At 35.8% G+C, this 21,292-nt stretch overlaps 1 protein-coding gene across 9 annotated transcripts in view; it reads right to left on the bottom strand.

The window, feature by feature from the left end:
• PTPN13 (protein tyrosine phosphatase non-receptor type 13) overlaps positions 1–21,292 on the bottom strand; it is a 221,198-nt gene that overhangs the window by 113,707 nt on the left and 86,199 nt on the right. For 7 of the 9 annotated variants that reach the window (XM_040237277.1, XM_040237279.1, XM_040237283.1 and 4 more), the window contains exons 5-7: positions 20,705–20,890; positions 15,497–15,584; positions 3,318–3,881 (exon numbers count right to left, since the gene is read on the bottom strand). In XM_040237277.1, the coding sequence (XP_040093211.1) occupies positions 3,318–3,881; positions 15,497–15,584; positions 20,705–20,890 (838 nt within the window). The remainder of the gene's footprint in view (positions 1–3,317; positions 3,882–15,496; positions 15,585–20,704; positions 20,891–21,292) is intronic. The other 2 variants (XM_040237281.1, XM_040237280.1) reach the window with 1 other exon arrangement.

Here is a 21,292-nt window from a genome sequence, read left to right as displayed (position 1 = left end):
GGTGTACAAGAAAATGGGCACATGAATAATATCCACTGTTCTGCTTGATTTGTCGCACATAAAAGGGATCTGTGAAGGCTATTTTTCATAAGAATTAAATAATAAGTGGTTTGTTATTTTCCATTCTTTTTTCTTCTTAGTATACTAGCTAAACTCTTCATACTAACAATCTGTACTTTGCACAGCCAACATAAATTATTTTACCTTTACAAAAAGACAGCACAAAATAAAACCAGCAAGTTACTCAACTAAATAACTAGTAAGAGTTATTGCTTTTGAATTCCAAACCTCAAATGTTCCTTTCAAACAATGCTTTTAGTCAAAAACAAACATAATTTATTACTACTATATAATAATGCAGCTTATTTAAGGTGGTACAAGTATTTCCATAATAAACCAACATTTTCACGGTGTTCTATTTTGTTTACTTTAAGTTGGTTATGAAATATACTCTAGGGAAAAAACTGGTAGATATTTTGTGGGAGCAAATGCTTCTGAAAACTCTTTTAATGCCAAAGATAGATTTCAGGATAAAAACTGTCCTACATCAAATAATTGAAAGCGTATTTTAGCTTACTTTTAAAAGGAAATCTTTTCCTTTTCTTGTATCTCTTATAAAAAACCTAAAATTTTTCAATTCAGAAATTTTTTTTGGGGGGGGTAACAAGTTAGTATTTTGAACAAATAAGGGTCTATACAGATTATACTGGGTTGGCCAAAAATTTCATTTGGGTTGTAACCTTATGGCCAACTCAATATATTATCTTTACAGATATATATGTATATATGCATATCTGAAAACAAGCTGATATATTTGAGTTTCTTTACACTTACACATACATGCACGCACTTGCAAACCATGACAGAGTTTTGCTTATAGGAAATTCCTACAAATTATATATTCAAACAAAACATGTTAAACTGACCATCTACCGTAATATAATTTTAAAAAATATTGTCACCAAAGTTTTGATGTTTTTACTATTTAACTCTCAACCAAGGTTCAAATGTAAAAACATTTCTCTCAGACTTCACAGATCCAAACTACTACCTGCAGAAGGGGGCAGCAAATGGTTAGCTAGCATCAGCAACTCAATGGACATGAATCTGAGCAAACTCCACGAGATAGTGAAGGACAGGGGAGCCTGGTGTGCTGCAGTCCATGGGGTCACAAAGAATGGGACATGACTTAGCTACTGAACAATAACAACAACAATTTTAATATTCACATGTTAAGAAAAGATACCAGTGAACCTCTTAAATGTTAGAAAGTCATTTAAATTGGTGTGTATATTCACTCCTTATATTCTGAGACGATCATGGTCTTATCTGTTTGAATCACTGAAGGATTGTTTCCCGCCTCCCCGACAACAATGGGTAGAATTTATTTATATAAATGTCTCCATGAGGGAATGCCCATAAGAATGTGAAGCTAAATTATATTCATATGTTAGCTGTAGTGTAACACTAAATAGTCATAAAATACAACTTCTGAAAAGAGAGACTTTAAGCTACAAAGTGACTACTTTTTGCTGTTACAACTCTAAGACTTAAACAGTGAAATCATGCATAAAATAAATTTCTAATTTTTCATTTTCTGTCTTTGAAAGCTTTTAAATATTTATTTAACTTCACCGTATTTGAGGCATGCAGGATCTAGTTCCCTGACCAGGTATCGAACCCTGGGCCCCTGCATTGGGATCTCAAGAGTCTTAGCCACTGGATGACCAGGCAAGTCCGTGACTTTGAAAGTTTTTAGATCCAGGTTATACTCAACTATCTCATAATGCTGGCTAATGCTTATAAAAGTGCAATTATATACAAACCTATAGTATTAATTAAATGTTCAATAATTTCCTCCATAATTCCAATTTCCTCACTAACATGAAATTCCTATGTTGAAAAAAAATGCAACGTTTCATTTGTGAGAATTAAAGCACAATGTGGAATGTATTTTCAGTTCTAGAACTATGCTTGAAACGTAAGTAACAGAACAAACCTTTAGCAGAGTATTTTAAGGGCAACCTATGAATTAAAAACATTCAACTAGGACACTGATTTTAAAAATACTGAATACATATAACCCTTCATTACGTTACTACTCTCACTGAACTAGAAGCACCTTAAAGCCCCTTAATCAGTTATGTCCCAGGGGTCTAGTGATCAAGAGGCATATATAAAACTTTAATCTTCAAAAATGTAGAGGATGAGATTGAAAACACTTACTTTGCTTTTTGTTCCGTCTATCTGTACTAAAAGTAGCCTCTATCCATATGACTAGAACACAATTTTATTCTATTCAATATACTGTGCTTTGTGTATCAATCAAGTATTTTTGAAAGAGCATTCCCCTATAAATAATAAGAATCGGTAATTTATAAAGTCATTTTATGCCCCCAGAGTAGTTTCATAATAATTTATTTATCATTTTACATTCATTACCAAATTAATTTATTTTTATTAAGCCCATTTTATACATGGGCTTCCCTGGTGGCTCAGACAGTAAAGAATCTGCCTACAATGTAGGAGACCTGGGTTCAGTCCCTAGTTTGGGAAGATCTCCTGGAGAAGGGAATGACAACCCACTCCAGTATTCTTGTCTAGAGAATGCTATGGACAGAGGAGCCTGGTGGGCTATAGTCCATGTGGCTGCATAGAGTCAGATACAACTGAGTGATTAAGCAAACACACACATACATAGGCTAACCTAAGACCTGGCATGATTAAGCCCATTGCTAAAGTAAGGATCACATCACTACTGAAAGGAGTACATAATTCAAGCCTAGGCTGCCTGACTCTAAGCTGATAAACCTAAATACTGTGATTTCAAAAAACAGAGATCTAAACAAAAATAAATAAAAACACGGATCTAAGCGTCATTCCAGACCACTGCACTACCACCAGGCTATGCCGCCTCCCCTGGATAACTGATTTTGATTAACTGTATCTCATTTCCACGAACCAGCCCTTTACGGAAGCCTCCCACAAGATGGTGCATGAAAGACGATGCATCTATGGAGGATTAAAAAGCGGTTGAAAACATGGCCCCTGCCTACCTAAAATACTGAGAGACTATATAAGGTGGCTGGACTGGGTATGTTTAGCAAAGATGACTTTTGGAAACAGTGTGCTTTAGTTAGGGTTTTTGTGGGAGGAGGAACAGAAGCTGACAAAGAAGAAAGAGCCTGACTTGGGTACAAAGGTTTGGCAGTGGAAATAAGACTTATGGAATGGTTTCGTAACCCTTCTTTATTTTTCAAAACACAATCGTAAACATTTGATTCAATTCTCTCTCAAACACACACAGAATTACTAACCTTCTACACTCATGGCTTCCCTCAGAACCTGAAGTCTCTTTTGTCTTTCTCGGATTCGGTCCAAAGCGCTTGATATTGCCAATGAGGTAGGCGATTCTCGTGTGTGAAATGCTGGATCCATTTTCTGAGGACCGAAGATATCCAAGGCCAGGCTTCCATCTGAGTATCTTGCCTCCTTTTTTCTAGGAGTGGTTGAAGTCCGCACTGTAACCGCCTCAGGGAGACAGCGTTGGTATCTGTCAGTCTCCCCAGAAGAGAAGTCTCTGTCACCTGTGCAAAGCAAGTCCATGGACGAAGCCCAGATCTTCTTCTTGGGAAGCACGTCAATGCCAGGGACAGCTTTTTTTTCTGGGCCACTAGATTTGAACGGGTAAGGGGAGCAGGAATTTTCCGAATCTTCTTGTCCAGAGTTATTATCTGATGAAAGGTCCTTGAAATAATCTTCATCTTGAGTGTCTTTGATAGATAGAAATCCCATGGATTTACTAAGCCCTTTGTTAAGAAAGGCCTGATGACAGAATGGAGACTTGTATGTGTCTAGAACATCAGAAGTAGAGCTTCTTCCTGGAATGATAAGAATCTATCATGTATGCACAGACTTTTTAGAAAATAATTGGAATGTAACCTTACTATTGACAATGAAAGTGGTGGCATTTTCCAGTTCTCCAAATGGAGAATCAGAGATGAAATGGGATGGTGATGATGATAAGGGAATTGGAAAAAAATTGCTATGTTTGTTAGTTGAATGCTATGTTTCAGAGTCCAATGTTTCTTACCAAATGGTATCAGCAACATATAGAACTTGGTTTTTAAAGTAACATTGTTTTATATTCAAAGGTGAATTATCTGGTTTTAAAAAATAGATAAGAGTTTCTGATACTATCCAGTTTGGTAGATATTAATTATTCATAAAATGATTTGGAGTTAATAATAGAATACAAAGTATACTCTTTTAATGGCTAAAGATACAATTCAAATATGTATTATTTCAATATAAAGCCCTGCCATTTTCTGGTCATTCAAATAAATGTACTCAAAGGAAAAAAAAATTCCTGCTGTAGTATTTGGAATTATTGAGTATCAAAGTTTTATTAAGGTCATATATGTTTCCAAAAAATTGATTATGTTTAAAATCCAGACAATTTGATTGTGTTTAAATTATGTAAGAAACTTAATTTTTCTATTGTAGACCATCATATCCTGAAATAGTTTTTCCTCTCAAACATTATGTATCAATATTTGTTAACTGGAATAAATTACCCATTCTTATTCATGTGTTGGTCTTTGATGTAGTTAAAACCAGTAAGCCATTCTAATGTTTTTTTAAGGCAGCAGTCTATAAATGCATTGAAGAGGAGCAAAAATGCCCAGCCAGAAACTTTTTTAATTCACAGACTCAACAACAACAAAAAATCACACGTATATATGGCTCCATTATTTAAAAGAGAAATGTAGAAAAATACTTTATAGTTACTAACATCAATAACCCATAAACACTGAAGATTTCCTCAATGATCATCTGTGATCCCTCTTTGATAAGCTATTTGCTATGGATACAATATAAAATGATAACTAAAACCTTCCCAGTAGCAATAAATTATTTATTAACACATTTGAATAAGTCAATTGCCTCTTCAGGGTAACAACTATTAGCTTTCTTCCCTCACCACACATTTTACCTTAAACATGATAGTCAATTAATTTCAGAATGGCAACACATAATTGCTTGAAAATTAGATTCAAATGTTTTGCTTTTCTTGGAATTCATCTTCCCCTGAACATGAATCCACTCAAGTGCAAGTAAGGATACATCATGTATCTGGGGCTCAGAATACTGGGAAATAGACCATCCCACATCTGGATGTATAGACTGCCACACACTTTGGATCCTAATATAAAAAAATTTAAAACTGATAAACATATGTCTATGTTACAGTACTTCAGCGGTGAATTACATTCTTAAATCAGATATTGAAACTGAGTTATTTAAAATTGTATTAAAAAGTAGAGAACAAAGATATTTTTAAAAGTTGATAGGATACAATTGATAAAAAATAAGAATCGAAAGGATTTAAGAATCATAGAAGCATGTATGAGCTCAACAATCTGCCTCCTTCTATTATCTTGGCTACCAAGCTGAGTCAAACCTTGGAGAAAATCAAACAAGTATTCTGGCAGCAACATAAATTCCTGGTCAACCATGATGGACACTCAACATCACTCACTTTTCACAATGACGGATTCACGTTTCCTCATTCTTTCCCATCTTAACTCTCTATCTGATGCTTTTGTCTCATATTCCACCAAGAAAAAAGAAGTTGTCAGAAGACAGCTTTTTCACTGTTCCATGACTAATTCTATATATCTATTTGTCTCGGCAATCTTTTCCCTACTGTCTCAAGGGGTGAAACTTCCTACCAGGTGAAGGCCAATTCCCAGTATGTGTTCTATTCCCCACTCCTCTTACTTTTATCAATGATTTTGCTTCTTTGGTTAACTTCTGCCTGCTCTGCTTCCATCCTCCTAGTCTCCCATTTCTACTGAGTCCTTCTCATTAGTATACAAACATTCCCTTATATCTCTATCACAAAATAAACTAAACAAAACCTCTCCCCTCTGACCACATTCCCCTCTAGTTACTGCTGTCTCCAATTTCTCACTTCCCATTTATTATTCTACCCACTTTAGTCAACTTCCAGCTCCTCTCCAACTTGGTAGCTCCCATCATGTTATCACTAATGGCATCCATACTACCAAATTCAGTAGACACTTTTGTATTCTTATTTTTCTTCTCAGTGACAACTAACAGTGAGAACAATCCCTTAAGGAATCACTTTCCTCTCTTTACGAGCCTGGTTTCCTACTCAGACAGCTCCTTCTAAGTCTTTTTTTCCCTTCCTCTACTGGATATCCAATTGTTGGTTTTCCTTCCTCTACTGGATATCCAATTGATGTTGCTTTTAGAATCTTATGTTTTCACTCTATTAACAAGACTTTAAATATTATCAACATATTGACAACTCCCAAATTTATATTTGTGGCACTGACTTCTGGGAGCTCCAATCTGAAACAGAAACTGGAACTTCTACTCGTGTATCTCAGAAGCACCTCAAAGCGAACATGCTTAAAACTAACCTTATGCTTCCCACACCCAGAGATGTCCTTTATCCCACTCTCTGCAACTTGGATCAGTGGCACCATTATTCAGCTGATTGCTCAAAACAGAAATATGGGCACCCTCCTGAAACTCTTCATCTTCCTCATTTCACATATTAAATTCATCAGAAAGTGCTGGCTACCTAAATTCTCAGAGATATGTTACTCCATGTGATTATTTCCAATTCTACTGAAATCCCCTTATTCCCAATTAACACGACCACTTGACTAGATAACTGCAATGATCACCTTGCTTCTTTTTGCATCGACTGTACTCCACTCAACAGCCAGAACCATCTTTTAAAAGCGCATTCCATGATGTCACTATTCTTAATAAGTCTCAAAGGCATAATTATTGCATTCCAAATACAATTTAGACTCCTTCTGGGTGTGCAACTTGGATCCTTCTTAGGGATTCATCTCCACTTTCTTTATTCCATCCAGGCCACGGGTTTTTCTCTGTTAAGGTCTCTTATATGTTAGGGCCTTATATAATCTTCCCTGAGTGGTCTCTTCTAGACCTTTTTTTGTGGTTAGCTGTTTCCCATTCTATAGTTTTACTTATGACTTCTTCAGTGAAGATACCCTGACCACTACTGACATATCATGAGACTATTTGTAACAACTAAATTATCATCCCCTTTTAGGACGTTAGTATTTATTAGCAATATATAAATGGGCCATGGTATTCTAAAAGAATCATGTCTTCTCACTAGCCATAGGAAGTTTAAAACTAAAAACTAATAAGGTGGCTCTTAGATTACTGCTACTTTATAAATGCTAGCTTTTATTGTCTTCATGAAAATTGAAAATGAAAGTGAAAGTTGCTCAGTTGTATCTAACTCTTTGTGACACCATGGATTGTATAGTCCATAGAATTCTCCAGGGCAGAATACTGGAGTGGGTAGCATTTCTCTTCTGCAGGGGATCTTCCCAACCCAGGGATGGAACCCAGGTCTTCCACATTGCAGGTGGATTTTTTATCAGCCGAGCCACAAGGGAAACCCTTATGAAAATTAGTAGATATAAAAATATTTCAGTTCATGTTTATTAAAAAATTCAGCAAGTTATCATTTTAAATTCTGTAGAGTAGTACAAAATTACAATGAAAATAACTCACTTAAAAGTTTACACAAATATCAATCTTTGATTTATTTTTTAAAAAAGTTCACACTAACTTCCTACTTTGTTTCTATAAAATATGACTTATTTTGCTCTATATGTTTGAAAGTCATATTATAACTAACCTAAGATCTCATGACTGTTACTTATAAAGGATGATTTTGAACCACAGTTGAGGTCTCTTCTAGTAGCCAAGAAGACAAAGAAAGGCATGATGATACAGGAAGTGGAATGAGAAAGTAAGATGGTGAGAAGGGGAGGGCCAGAAGGCATTGATACTCTTCAGGAAAACAGGAAAAAGTTGTGGAGGTGTGAAATAAGGTCCAAAGTGATCTGTATATACTTGTTACAGATGATCTAAAGTAAAAGTGTAAGAGCTATGAGCTACAAAATTATTAAAGGGAGAAACAGTGAGGATGACCTTTTGAAGGAAGAGAAAGGAAGTGGTAGGAAAGAGATGTTTTGAGCTAAGTGGTTTCTCCAGTGAACATTCTAGCCTAGGACTGCTTCTGTTTGCTTTTTGGAAGAAAAAGGAGATACATCTTTAGGTAAGGACACAGAGAAGTGGGTTTCAGCTGGTTACAAACATACTATTCTTAAATCACATATTCCTAACTGGTAGGAGTCTTAATGTGTTTTGTTATGTCAATGATGCTTGCTATCTTCAGCCACATGAGACATGTAATTGCCTCATTAACATTTCACAGGTAGATAAATACCTATGGCATCATATACAGCAGAATAGTATCATGGCTGTTGTGATGCTAAAGTACTTAGGGAAAAAATTTCACTAATCTGATAATTTAAAATTAGAGCTTAAATATAGAATCTGGCCATACAAATGAGGAGAATCATGGCATTCTAGGCCCATGTATTAGATGCTTAAGTCTACCACACCAGTGAAAACCATCAACTGTTAATACCAGTGCCACATCCTATATCTGACACTATATAAAATGCAGTTTCTTCAGCTGCTTTTCAGAGCTTCTAAATATGTGCCCAGGCTATTATAATTACTTTATCAAACAAGCAATAAACAGCACTGAAATCATTAAGTATACCTAATAGCTGTCAATGCTGGGCTGGAAGAAGCACAAGCTGGAATCAAGATTGCCAGGAGAAATATCAATAACCTCAGATATGCAGATGACACCACCCTTATGGCAGAAAGTGAAGAGGAACTAAAGAGCCTCTTGATGAAAGTGAAAGAGGAGAGTGAAAAAGTTGGCTTAAAGCTCAACATTCAGAAAACAAAGATCATGGCATCTGGTCCCATCACTTCATGGCAAATAGATGGGGAAACAGTGGAAACAGTGTCAGACTTTATTTTTGGGGGCTCCAAAATCACTGAAGATGGTGATTGCAGCCATGAAATTAAGACGCTTACTCCTTGGAAGAAAACTTATGACCAACCTAGATAGCATATTCAAAAGCAGAGACATTCCTTTGCCAACAAAGGTCCGTCTAGTCAAGTCTATGGTTTTTCCAGTGGTCATGTATGGATGCGAGAGTTGGACTATAAAGAAAGCTGAGCACCAAAGAATTGATGCTTTTGAACTGTGGTGTTGGAGAAGACTCTTGAGAGTCCCTTGGACTGCAAGGAGATCCAACCAGTTCATTCTAAAGGAGATGAGTCCTGGGTGTTCTTTGGAAGGAATGATGCTAAAGCTGAAACTCCAGTACTTTGGCCACCTGATGCAAAGAGATGACCCACTGGAAGACTCTGATGCTGGGAGGGATTGGGGGCAGGAGGAGAAGGGGACGACAGAGGATGAGATGGCTGGATGGCATCACCGACTCAATGGATATGAGTTTGAGTGAACTCTGAGAGTTGGTGATGGACAGGGAGGCCTGGCGTGCTGCCAATTCATGGGGTCGCAAAGAGTTGGACACGACTGACCGACTGAACTGAACTGAACTGACTGAATAGCTATCCTTGGGCTTCCTTTGTGGCTCAGCTGGTAAAGAATCTGTCTGCAATGGGGGAGACCTGGATTTGATCCCTGGGTTGGGACGATCCCCTGGAGAAGGGAAAGGCTACCGATCCCAGTATTCTGCCCTGGAGAATTCCATGGACTATATAGTCCATTGGGTTGCAAAGAGTCCAACACAACTGAGCGACTTTCACTTTCAGTAGCTATTCTTACTACACATTTTGATCACAGGAAACTTAACTAATGGTATTTCTGAAAGGAACACCCACTGTAGCTACTCTTAAAAGATTTCAAGAGGAGCTTTCTGTGGTATTTTCCCATTCAGGTAGAGTTAGAAGTTCCTCCACCTAAACTCACAGAGCATGCTGGACCTCTATGAAGACATTTTTCCTGCTATATTAAAATTATCCATTATATTCTGCATCTGCCACCATTCCTACTCATTTTCTCACCTCCACCCCTAATTGGAATAATAACATTAGGGACCACGTCTTACTTGTTTTTTTATTTCCAGTTCCCAATAAAAGAAATTTCAAAAGAACGTTTGTAGAATAGAATGAATATATAACTTACAAAACCTTTTTAAGCCAACTTAAGTAGCACAATCTACCAGAAAGATTACTGTCAAAAAACGGGGTTTTAATTCTGGCTTTATCATTCAATCCATGAGCTTGGGCAAGCCACTTAATTTCTGTTTCTCAGTTCCTTCATCTATGAAAATGTGGATATAATTTGCTATGCCTTCTTCTTAGAGATGATAGGATAAATAAACTAACCCATTTGAATGATCATAAGCTCTTCTGAACAAGCAGCAGCATAAAATTCTAAATTTTGCCTCTTTTTTTTTGTTGTTTCTGCTTTATTTTTCTCAGCATATAATTATCTACTGAGGGAGAATTTAAGTTCTTTTTGAAAGAAAAATCATAAAAACAGAAATCAAAAGATCTCCTAGAAAATTCTTAGATTCTATAATAAAAAATCAAGTTATTCAGAACAGGTAGTCACTGTAGGTAGATTTTTCCATTTCTTAAGGATGTTTTGAGTTCAGAGAATTTACAGACAACATTAGATTACACACAATTATAAGTATTCAAATTTAAAATGAAACCACAAGCATTTTCCTTTCAGAGAGCATGTAGTTTGCTAAAAAGTAAAGAGCAAACAATAAACTTTGAAGAGGAATAAATAAAAGATTTTAAGATCATAAAACATATTCATAATATAACATATTCCACTTATTAAATTAAAAAAACCTTCCTTGTAAAGTACACTGTTTTAACTCTTTTTGTTATTTATGATTAACATTATCCTTAAGGGGACAGCATCATTCATCTTTCCCCGCACACACAGACTCAAATTCACAGCACCTCTTAGAAGCTAACTTCAAAATGACATTTCAGTATTAAAAGAGGCTCCTGGTTCCCCATCTGTCCTCACACATGTGATCAGGTGCGAAAAAAAAAGAAACATGGTATTGTCAATATGCCTGAGTTCTGGAGCACTATCACGCTGATCTGATCACGGTGCAGGTGTCTACCTTAAGCTCAGTTGGCAGGAAATGCTTGATTTCTCTCTGCTTAGCGCAGCCATTACACTCAGTGCACCGACAGGATTAAATAACAAAGTAGGGGCACACAGCCCGCTAGTTCAGGCCTTAGCTTCTGTAACAGATCTCAGAGGTAAGATATAAGGAGAGACTTTTCAAGTTCATTTACTCATAGATGAAAAATTTTATTGCTATGTTTTAATTGAACAATCAAATCACTTAGGTATGAGGCATTATCTCTAAAATTGTTCACTTCTTTTAATCTAATTCTATATCTCACTGGAAAATGTCAAATCTTGACATTTTATTTATCGAGAACAGTGGTCAGGAACCGAATAAACTACAAGTTATCACTACATAAAGGTTTTAGGTTCATCTACATCAAAGTGAATGCCTTACTACGAATGTAATAAGACAATGTTGCTTTGCCCAAGTGACCACTGACAGTTAAGAACTGGTACTGCCCCAAAGTAATACCACTGTCATAGAAGAGTATTTCTTCTTTATGAGTTAATTTTAAAAAAGATTTATATTATATAAGTTTATGCCACTATTAGCTCCTAACTTCTTCTGTCTGATAATGCCTATAAATTAGTATACTATATTGATTCTGTCCTTGAGATGTGGTTTTACAAATTTTTAAGGATAAATTAAAAGAGCCTTTGAGTATTATTACTGTTGTGGTAAGCAATGGCTAAGATGAACTGAGGAATCCTCTCCTGTTATAGCTGATTCAACAAAGGCTATCGCAGGTGGCTCAGTGGTAAAAGAATCCACCTGCCAATGCAGGAAACTCCAGAGGGTTCGATCCCTGGGTTGGGAAGATCCCCTGGAGTAGGAGATGGCAACTCCCTCTAGTACTCTTGCCTGGAAAATTCCACAGACAGAGGAGCCTGGCAGGCTACAGCCCATCGGGTCACAAAGAGTCGGACCCGACTGAGCATGCACACACACAGTCCAAAAACGGGCTACTGTTTCTTTAAACACAAGAACCTCTAATTCTACCCTAAATTAAAGGAACTCATTCAGGTTTATTCTGTGTGACAAACTGTAATTCCTTACAAAAATTCTCTTGAGTTTCGATATTGGGGACATTTTATTCTCCAATAAGGAGACAGGATTATTAGAGAATTAAAATCAATGGATAGGCTATTTAAAGATTTCTCTGTAAATTTTCTTAAGTTATTACAGTCAATTTTAGATTGTCTGCATTCAACAGTCTATTAGTCATAATGATTCTAAAGCACTATTACACAATAATACTAAGTTTCAACATTATAAAAACAAAATCATAAATAAAAGGCATTAATAATTTGGTTTAAAACTTCTGATATATTTGTTGTTATAGCCAAAATAGTGAACTATAGTTTACTTTTTATTTTGAATGCAACTTAATATTTAAAATAAGTTATCTAAAAAAATAATCAAGGGTCTCATATATTTATTTTTGGAACCATTAAAATTATAGATGTTAATCTTTCTCATACTCAATCAACAAATATTTATTTAACATCTACAAAAAGTAATGTGCTTAATTTGGTAGATTTTCCTTATCTCTAGTATATACATGTCTAGAAAACTTAATTTTGTATATGGCTTTCATAAACAGTGTGGCTCAGCTGGTAAAGAATCCACCTGCAATGTGGGAGACCTGGGTTCATTCCCTGGGTTGGGAAGACCCCCTGGAGAAGGGAAAGACTACCCACTCCAGTATTCTGGCCTGGAGAAATCCATGAACTATACAGTCCACTGGGTCACAAAGAGTCAGGCATGACTGAGTGAGTTATCTAAGATAAGTTAAATAACTGGCTACCTAAAGTATTGGATTGGCCAAAAAGTTTGTTCAGGTTTTTCTGTAATGTGGGAAAACCTGAATGAATATTTTGACTAACCAAATATGTTATAAATAAAACAAATAGCCAGCAAAGACCTACTGTACAGCACAGGGAACTGTACTCAACACTCTCTAACCTAATGGGAATAACCTAAACGGGCAAAGAATTTGAAAAAGAATGAATACATGTATATGTATGCCTTTGAATCACTTTGCTGTACATCTGAAACTAACATATTGCAAATCAACTATACTCCAATATGAAATAAAAACTTAAAAATAGCTAACCAGAAAAAAAAGTATATTGTAGCATTGGTATAGATTCAGTTCAATCTCTATTGCTACTTCTAAAATCTCTATTGCTACTTCATGTCTGAAAAAATAAAACCGAACCATTGAAAGTAATATAAACTAAATTATGTTAACATTTGTTAGTTTTCCAAATTTGATAAACTAAATATGACAGAGTGATCTTTTTCTTTAGACTCAACAAATTTATGATGCATAGAGTTAGAATGAGGGGTTTCATATTTATAGGAACATTGTTTATTCTTAAAGAAACTAAGCTTGTTTTAGTTTTTTAAAAAACTATCTTTAAAAATTAATCATCATTAATATAGCATTAAAATTACTGAATCAACAAGTAACAACCAAGCATACAAACTTCAATTTTATAACATGGCCACTTTGAAGCAGGAGATGATAGGGAACTACAAAAAGAGAAAGTACATAAAAGAGAAATAAGAAAGCAAGGAGCAGGGGAGAAAGGGAGGTAAGAGAAGAGAGAAGGAAAGAGTAAGAAATAGAAAGATAATAAATAAAAAAATCATTTCTTTTAAATCTAATGTTCATTTATCAAAGTATTCATCATGTCCCTTCAAAAAGAACTCATTTATTTCCAAAACAGGTGACTGACTGAAAATTTGATGGACTAACAAAGTGCTCCTATTTTTAGCACCAAGGTTCACACTATATCTCAAATCCTAGTGTCCTTTAAGACAAAAGAAAACAGACTGTTACCTATGAGAGGAAGGTGTGTCTATATATCTATAGACACACACACATACATATATATTTGAGGAATATTTTTATTTATTTATATAAATATATTGTATATATATTATATATATATATTTGAGGATATAAATATAGTAAGAAAACAGAAAAAAGGTTAAAAATATTTTTTTAATTTAAAGCCTGCCTTCTTTTCTGACCCGTGCATAAACTAACAATGTATGTATTAGAAACAGAACTTTATGCAACTCAAAGTAAATTAATTATATTGATGATATGAAATCTTGGTGCCTTTTCAGAAAAAAAATGCCTATTCACAATAAGTAAAATTGAAGGCACCAAAACAGACGTGTAACCGACAGCACCATGACAGAATCACTCTATTCGGTTCAGTTGCTCAGTCGCGTCTGACTCTTCCGCAGCATGCCAGGCCTCCCTGTCCATCACCAGCTCCCATTAGAAACAACTTTATTGCTTTTCTTGACTTAAAGTAACCAATACACGTGCTTAGGGCACATCTGTCCCTCTTAGACATGACAGCTCTGAATTCTGCAAAACGCTTAGTCCAGATAATCAAATGTTTGTTTTTGGTTTTCACAATTAGAGTTTCTCATAGGTTTTAATTAAGATAGCTGAGTTTTGATGGTCTAATTAAATAGTTAAACATCTTAATTTTTAATATGACTATATCAATTAGTATGTTATATTAGAATATATTTAAGCAATATTTATATTTACTTTACCCCAGCTCCTAGACTTAAGACAAAATATTTCACTCACAAAACATTTTTGTTAATGTTTAAATGACCATGATTATCAATATTGCTTGATGAGAAGTAAAGAAAACAAAGATAATCAGCAAAAATAAAATTTCATTTTATAAATAAACCACGCTTAAAACTTAACACTGAAAAATAAACTTTCATCTAAAAAATTTATTTTTTTTACTTTTACTTCATGTGTTTTGAGTCTGAGTTTGTATTCACTTCCTTAAAAAAAATTTAATAACTATGTAGACCCTATAATTATCTAATGCTATTGGCAAATAGCAAAACCACTCTTCATCAGTTTTTACTTACTAAGCATTGTATAACCTAAGACAGTATTTGGTAACTGCGAGTCATGAAATTCATTGGTCATGAAATCAATTTAGTGGGTTGAGATTAGCATTTTAAAAAAGATATAGAAAATAGTATGTAACAAGAATAATGTTTTCTGAAACTTTTGCTTTAGTAACATTTATGTTCATAAATTTGTATGTTTTATCATCCTTTAAAATGTATTTTTAATATAAAATATCACGATAAAGTAAATAAAGATATTATTGCTATAATAACAATATTGGGAAAGAAATGATATACTGTGGTATCCTGACTGTATTAACATTTTCTGCAAAATGATCAAGGATTTATATATTAATACATCCAGTGTTCCTACCTATTCAGTGCCTCCACTTTGCACACTCATGATTATGATCATAATTACCAGATTTCCAAGCTAGGTTAACTAAGATTTTGTAAAGGAAATAGTAACAAATTTAAAGTCTAAAAATTTTCTGTTAACACACTCTTACCTGTTGGTAATCCTTTTCCTCTCAATCGGTCTCGAATAGCCTGGCTTCGATCAGGCTTTTGCTCACTGCTACGGGAAAGCTGATCCGTCTGTACACAGGTAATCAAAAGTCAAGTTTGACTAAAGAATCTCCCTTTTGTTCATGTCTACAGAATGACACCAGCTAGATAGTTTTTGCAAGCTGTAATATTTTAGTAAAAACACTCCACATATGCTATTGTTAATACATATTCCTTGGATAAGATTTATGTAGCTTAGTTCTGGCCAATTCATCTTCAGGAAATACAAGCCAAGAAACATCTATCAAAGCCTAAGCTGCTAACTAGGGAACAAAGTTAGTTAAAATGAGTTCCATTTCAAAGCATAAGCTTAAAGTATTCTTTTTTCCCCAAACTACTTTCATCTCTCAAGTGTGATTAAAATTTTAAAACCACATTAATTCTGGTATAATAAACCTTTCTCCTGATCGTCACTATGCATTGAGGGTGCTGATTGAAATTATTTTTGAAAATAACTTTCTAGATTTTGCCTGCCAGAAGTTACATTTGAAATACGCTTTAAACTAAATGGATATATTGAAGGATAACAATTTGAATCAATGCTCTTTTGAGACTCTTTTAGATCTAAATGTTTAAGTAGTCTTAAACTTTAATAACTTCAACCAAGGGTACCTGCTTAAAATAAAGCATGTCAAATTAGATCAAATTCCACATTACAAAGGGTGAAATGTTAAGACTACTACTGAATTTATTCAGATGATCAATTAGAATAGAAACTTCAAGAAATAAATGTAAGAAGAGAGAATGGTAAAGAAAAATTACTTAACTCTGGCACCAAGAGCATACAAACTTATCTGTTTACACATATACAATACATTTTAATATTTCTCCATGAGTGGAACTTGCTTAAATATGAATTAAAAATCCATTTAAGGTAGTATATTGAAGGCATTATGCTTCCTACCTACAAGAAAACTTAAATGGAAATATTTCTGAAATGATGGTATTGTTTCAATTATATATTAGTTCATATTGTCCTGTATTATCAGTAACATAAGAGACAATATCCTGTATCATCTTTGGGTATTCCTGCATGAACACTACTATTAATAACAGTTGACATTTACTGAGCAATTACTATAAGGCAGGTACCACCTTAAGTGCTTTACATACTTAATGATATTTAACTATCAAAAAAACCTCATGTGGTATACATTAACTTCACATTACAATAAAGGGAGAAATAGCAAATTTCTAAGGACCTTGAAGCAGCTCATCAATATTGAAATAATTATCTTTACAACTATTCACTAATATGGGTTGATGATATGCACTATTACTACTATTTTACAGGTAAGTGAAACTGCATTCAAACATGTTATAAGATTAAATCAGTGGAAGAACGCTGACAAGTAAGCTGGCCTACTGACTTTTACTCTAGGCTAATTAATTTTAAGTGAATTAGGATTATGGACACTTGTAGTGAATTTCACACTGGATGAAGGACTAAGTCTTTCTATCAGCTACTGGGGAGAATGACGGTCTCAGAGGGGCGTGCTGGCTAACAGCATTGGCTTCAGGGTCAGAGAGATCCAGATTCCGATTGTGTCTCTGTCATTTACCATGCATGGGGCCACGGCAAGTTATTTCATCTATTTGAGCCTCAATTTCACTCTCTCTAAAAGGAAGATGAAATTCTCTCTTGTAACCTGGGGCTGTTTTGGTGAATAAATGTGAAAAAAAAACAAAAACACATAAGTCATTCAGCACAAAACAAACTCAACATTTAAAAATGGTAGCTATGAGAGTTACTTCTGTCTGGCGACATCCAGGAGACTCTCAAGAGCAATGGATGGGGGGAGTGTTATTATTTCTACTTTGAAATCTGCCTCTGGAAAGGTGAGCTTTCTCCCTGCTGATTCCAACTGACCTTTCTATGCTTCTCTCCCACTAAAAAGTCCCACAGCACATCCTGTGTCAGACTTATCGCTGTTCCTTGAATGTTCTGCTCTTTCCCATCTCAAGGCACTGACCCAAGTTTACTTCCCTCTGCCTGGATTACCCTTTCTTTCTATCCAGTCTCTGGGATCTAATTTAAAGCGCTCTTTTTCAACTCAGTCATTACTTGTATCCTTTCCCCTCAAACTCTGATAGCTCTTAAGTTCCTGACTGATTAATAGGAAACGGAAGTCACATAAGCTTTGTGAGTCTCAATTTCTTTAAGAAATACATAGGATGCCCCTGGGGGTCCAATGGATAGGAATCTGCCTATCAATACAGGAGACATGGGTTCCGTTCCTGGTCCGGGCAGATCCCACATGCTGCGGGGCAACTAAGTCCACGTGCCACAACCACTGAGCCTTCGTGCCTAGAGCCCATGCTCCTGAACAAAGGAAGTCAACTCCAATGAGAAGCCCACGCAGCGCAACAAAGAGTGGCCCCCTACTGGCCCCAACTAGAAAAAAGCCTGCATAGCAACAAAGACCCAGCACAGCCAAAAAAAAAAAAAAAAAATCTTCAAAATGCTTAAAAAAAAAAAAAAAAGCAAAAAAGAAATAGGTAAATTATAAAGTGAAGGAGTTAGTACAGCTCATTCCTCAGAGGGAGTTTTCACAAGAACATCAGTATTATGAGAAGATCTGTGAAAGGCGGCTCAAATAAGTTTGGGAAATGTTTCACCTATGTGCCTTTTCCTCCTGAGGGTTAGTAATACAACCTAGTATATTAAAGGCTCTGAGAAGTTCTACAGTGAATATACATTTAATGTTCCTTAAAGAGTTTTCCCTCAACTCTATCTGAACATAGAGAAATTTTTTTAAACAAAAATGTATTTCAAAATATGAAGGATAGTTTGGTCTGAATGGAGTGGTGGTCCCCAACCTCTAGGATCTAATGCCTGATGATCTGAGGTGGAGCTGATCCAATAATAATAAAGTGCACAATAAATGCAGTGCACTTGAATCATCCCCAAACCATCACTCTCCCCACTGCCTGAGTCTGGAAAAACCTGTCTTCCACAAAACCTGGTGCCAAAAAGGCTGGGGACCTCTGGGATAGAGGGCTTTCCTAAGCTTTTAGTATCTTTATCTTTGTTTCAAAAAAAAAAAAGTCACACAAAAAATACAAACAAATAAATCAGCCCTAGTCAAGAAGGGGAAATACACAGCCAAGAACCCTCTTCACTTAGCTTCTACTACCTCAATTCCTCTCACTACAGAATCGTAAAGGCTCCTTGGAGTCTACTTTATAAACCATTTGCCTAGAAGACTTTATGAACCTATCAACTGGCAAAGCATGTGGAATTTGGATATATCCTCGCCAGCCATACAAGATCTTGGTTAAGGTTAACAGAACTAAACCCCTAGGGATGAGGAATTAAGAGGAAGCCAGCAAAAACACTGCCTGACAGTGACAAGTCTATCCAAAGTCACATAAAAGAGAGGAACTCAGGGAACCATAATGTAAGGGGCAAGAGCAGATGAAGGCCAAATCTAGACCAAATACCAAAAACCAAAAGAAGGCTTCCCTGATGGCCCAGTGGTCACAATGCAGGGGACATGGGTTTGATCCCTGATCCACATGCCATGGAACAACTAAATCCCTGAGCCACAGCTACTGAGCCTGCACTCGAGAGCCTGGGAGCTGCAACTACTGAGCCCCTGAGCCACAGCTACTGAAACCCACATGTCCTAGAGCCCGCACTCAGCAGCAAAGCAAGCCATCACGATGAGAAGCCCGTGCACCACAATTAGAGAGTAGTCGCTGCTTGCCACAACTAGAGAAAAGCCTGCACAGCAACAAAGAGCCATCACAGCCAAAAATAAATACATAAATAAATAAAAATTATTTTAAAAAGAGAGAGAAAATAATTTCCTTAAAAAACAACAACAAAGGATGGTCAATCTATGGCAAATAGGATAGAATACAGCTTGAGAAAATATGGTGGAGGGATTATTAGATATACAGACTGTTAGTCTTGGGATTCTTCATATCTAAGACAAGTGAGAAAAAAAAGGTAGTCCCAGTTTTGGACTAATCTGGTAGGAATGCAAGCATGTATCCCCCTCACACACCAGAAGCCAATGTCCAAATAAGGTGGGGAGGGTGTAGAAATACTTAAGAGGTCCATACTAAGTGGGCAAGAAAGAGGTCTAAAGCAATTGAAAATGCATGTCAATGACTCTAAAACCCATGCTGCATGTCCCTATGGCTTTCACAGTAGACAGACTCACTTACTGAAAGCTCCATAGGAAAAAAAAGAAAGAAAAGAGGCAAGAAGACATAACATGCTGTGATTCTATACTACTTGCTAGAATAAAGTTCTAAAAAAAGACTATTCAGAAAGACACATGTACCCTAGTGTTCACTGCAGCACTATTCACAATGAGCAGAACGTGGAAGCAAGTTAGATGTCCATCAACAGATGAATGCTTGCAGAAGTTACGGTACAGTATACAATGGCATATTACTCAGCCATAAAAAGGAACGAATGTGAATCAGTTGAACTAGGGTGGATGAACCTATAGCTTGTAACAGAGAGTGGAGAAAGACAGAAAGAGAAAAACAAATACTGTATATTAATATACATATACAGAATCTAGAAAAATGGTACTGATGAAACTACTTGTGGGGCAGGGATAAAGGCACAGACGTAGAGGAAGGACTTATGGACACCACAGGGGAAGGACAGGGTGGGATCAGTTGAGAAAGAGCACTGGCATTACATACACCACCATGTATAGAACAGATAGCTAGTATTATAGTTCCATAACACAGGGAACCCAGCCTAGTGCTCTGTGATGGACCAGAGGGGTGGGCTAGGTTAGCGGTGTGTGTGCGAGGGAGGCTCAAGGGAGAGGGAATACATATATATTCCCTCCCTATAACTATATAAATACATATATAGTTATGACTGATGTGCGCTGTTGTACTACAGAAATCAATACAACATTGTAAAGCAATTATCCTCCAATTAAAAAATTTTTTTATTTAAAAAAATTAAAAAAGACAAATTCTCATAAAATCTAGAAGACTAAATTATTGCTGCGGGTTTCTGTTTTAAGTACTGTTTCAAATAAACAACTAACGTTTGAAAGAAATTCAGTCTCCTGTTCCTAGTCTTCATGGAGAAACACTATCCATATTTAAAGAAAATCTTGCGAAATGCTACTAAAGTATGACTATATGTACCAGTTGGAACTGTGGCTTACCCCAGAAAGATTTCCCAGAACCAGTTTTACCAACTGCTTCACGTAGGAAAATGAAGGTGCACAATTGCTATTCCTAATGTGGGCACTGCAAGCATCCAGGACAGTCCGAACAGAAACCCGAGCATAAATCACATCCTCACACATTCCAAGTAGTATACTGTTGAGATGGTCTCCAAGCTTGATAGGCTGAAGACAAAGAAAGAAAAGGTCACGTTGATCAGTGAGGGTAAATCGAACGAATGGGAGACAAACCATTTCTAGAGTCATAGGAACCGTACCAAATAAATACACTTCAAATACTTGGAGGAAGTGAATTCCTTATGTAGTAGCATAAATGTTTGACTGCATTTTACCTTTTTATAACATAAAAATTGTATTAGTGGAGGATGGTTAACATATATCTCCTAAGAATAGGAGTTATTGTAAAAAAAAAAAAAGAAAAGAAAACCTGGGGTTTTTTGGTATGCTTAAGAAATGGAATGTTTTGATTAACCAAGAGTTTTGGTAAGCAGTTTATATATATGCATATACATGTATACATATATACAAACTGCTTATATACATATATATGGGCTTCCCTGGTGGCTC

Source organism: Oryx dammah, unplaced genomic scaffold, assembly GCF_014754425.2.
Source record: "Oryx dammah isolate SB20612 unplaced genomic scaffold, SCBI_Odam_1.1 HiC_scaffold_3, whole genome shotgun sequence".
In the NCBI taxonomy this organism is placed as follows: Eukaryota; Metazoa; Chordata; class Mammalia; order Artiodactyla; family Bovidae; genus Oryx; species Oryx dammah.
The sequence above is the reverse complement of the archived record's forward strand: the minus strand, read 5'-3'. Positions and strand labels throughout refer to the sequence as shown.